This window comes from Orycteropus afer, unplaced genomic scaffold (assembly GCF_000298275.1).
Source record: "Orycteropus afer afer isolate SDZICR_OR568_19922 unplaced genomic scaffold, OryAfe1.0 scaffold00527, whole genome shotgun sequence".
Taxonomy (NCBI): Eukaryota; Metazoa; Chordata; class Mammalia; order Tubulidentata; family Orycteropodidae; genus Orycteropus; species Orycteropus afer.
The window spans coordinates 1830577-1832757 of record NW_006922114.1 but is presented as its reverse complement, the minus strand read 5'-3'; the positions used below and the strand labels follow the sequence as shown (position 1 = coordinate 1832757).

The following is a 2181-nucleotide window of genomic DNA, read 5'->3' as shown; positions in this document are numbered from 1 at the left end:
TTCAAACTGCTGACCTTCTAGTTGGCAGCTGAGTGCTTAACTGCTGTGCCACCAGAGCTCCTTTAAGGCACTAAGTGCCTGCACTTCGTCTGATGCCGCAGAGAACTCAAGCAGGAGCGTATGAGCCTCCTCTTTCTGCTGTAACATGAACACGACGCAGTGCTTTGCAAGAGCACGAATGTGAGGTTCTGAGGGTCACAGCTCTGAAATGGGTCTCACTGGCCAAAGCCGAGGTGTCCACAGGCTTGCTCTCCGTGGGACCCGAGGGGGAGTCTGCGACCTGGATTTCTCAGTCTCGCGGGCAGCTCAGGCTCCGTGCTGTGGGGCCCTTTCCATCCCCACAGCAGGGGCCACATCACCTCAGTGTCTCCTTCCTTCTGTGCCGTCCTCGTCTGTTTTGTCCGTTTCTCCTTGAACAGGACCGGTGGTGGGCCCTGTGCTGTTCTCAGAGCAGGTCCATGGTTCCCAGTTCCGCCGAACACCGCAGACAAGAACAGAGTCCCTGGGCGGTATGAATGGTCAGGCCTTTGGCTGCTCGGTGAAAGGCTGGGGTTCCTGACACACCTAGGTGCGCCTCGGAGGAGAGGCCTGGCGTCTGCTTCTGGGCTGTCAGCCATGTCGACACAGTCACCCGTACCTCCCGCACGTGATTTCCTGGCACGCACCAGCTTTCCAGACCAAGGGCACGTCGACAAGCTGCAGAGCAGTGAGACATCCCCGTCACTTTGGGCGCGGCGAGAGTTTGCTGTGAATCTGCGTCCCCACGCTACGGCCGAAGCCCCGCGGGCAGACCTTTCCCAGCTGAGCGGGTCCGCCTGCTGAGTGAGCGCCTCTCGCGGTCCCCGGGGGAGCCCTGACGGCCATTCCCGCCCAGCGCCCGGGCACTGGTGTCCTCAGTCAGAAGAGACCCTGCGGGCTAGCCTGTGGGTTTTCAGTCCCATAGATTCTTTCACATTGAACACCGTGGAGGTCGAAGAGGGTTACCACAGAAACTCATGTTGCCGGGCTGCCCGAGCTCGTGGCACTCACAGCCACCCCATGTGCAGGGTAGCACTGCGCCCCACCGGGCTCTCGACGCTGTGTGAGCAGATCACCGGGCCTGTCACCACGGCGCCACTGAGCGGGTTCAATCTGCCAGCCTTCCAGCTAGCAGCCAAGCACCTCTGGAAATTTCTAGAAGCCCGATGCTCGCTCCCTGCCAAGAGAACCACAGGCTCCGTGTTCTGTGCTACTGCTTCCCCTGGTGCGGGAGCGACGGTGGTGAGAACGTGTTCTCGGTGCTGTCCTCAGATGCGGCTGAGTCCAGTTCACCTCGTGGCGACCCATGCGGCCACTCGGGCTGCCCGTCGCGTGTCCAGGCTGTAATCTCGTTTGTAAATTGTTAGTGGGTGGAAGTTTTCAGAGGACGCTGGTCTCCGTTCAGCAGTGCGTTCACTTGTTTGGTGACGCTCAAAGTCGTGCCCACCATGCCCTGCCCTCCTGCTGCTGCTCCCTGTTTCCTGTTCCCAGTCACCTTCTTTCCTGCCCTTCCTGCCCTCTGAGCCTCGTCCCGGGCAGATGCGGCCCTCTGGATCTCCTGTGCTTGCCTGTGCCCGGGAGTGTGTACCCCCTGGTGGTATGCCCACCTTCTAGGCCTGGCTATCTGTCTACGGTTTGGCTGAAAGTTGACCCACGGGGGTTCCGTTCCAGGCCTTGAAGGGTGGCTAAGGCCCGTGGTCTCAGGCTTCCCCCAATCTGTCAGACCAGTGATCCTGGTCTTTTTTGTGATTTCGAGTTCGGTTCACATTTTTCTCCCACTGTCTCCGGGACCTCCTGCTGGGATCCCTTTCAGAGCTGTCAGCGGTGGGAGCTGGGCACCGTCGACTTCTGCTGGTCTTAGGGTCCTGGAGGCTGGGGTCCACGCGGGCCATTAGTCCTGTGGACTAACTGTTTTCTGCGTCTTTTCCGGCCTCTCGTTTGCTCTGGATGAGGAGAGACCAGTAGTTGCCCCTTACATGGCTCCTCACAAGCTTTTCAGATCCCAGTCGCTCCTCAGCAACACAGGATGGGAATGGTTTTGTGGACTGTCTTATGCCAGTTGACTTCGGTATCCCCTGGACTGTGGTCCTGAACGCCCAGGCCCAGGGACTCATTCCATCCCAGTGTTCGGTTTTGGCTGAGAACTTCACGTGACTTCCAGGC

The 2181-nt window shown here is 59.4% G+C and overlaps 1 protein-coding gene across 1 annotated transcript in view; it reads left to right on the top strand.

The window, feature by feature from the left end:
* The first annotated feature begins 615 nt into the window (after positions 1 to 615).
* SEMA5A (semaphorin 5A) overlaps positions 616 to 2181 on the top strand; it is a 233930-nt gene continuing 232364 nt past the window's right edge. The window contains exons 1-3 of the mRNA XM_007955665.1: positions 616 to 809; positions 1047 to 1260; positions 1510 to 1615. Coding sequence (XP_007953856.1) covers positions 616 to 809; positions 1047 to 1260; positions 1510 to 1615 — 514 coding nt within the window. The remainder of the gene's footprint in view (positions 810 to 1046; positions 1261 to 1509; positions 1616 to 2181) is intronic.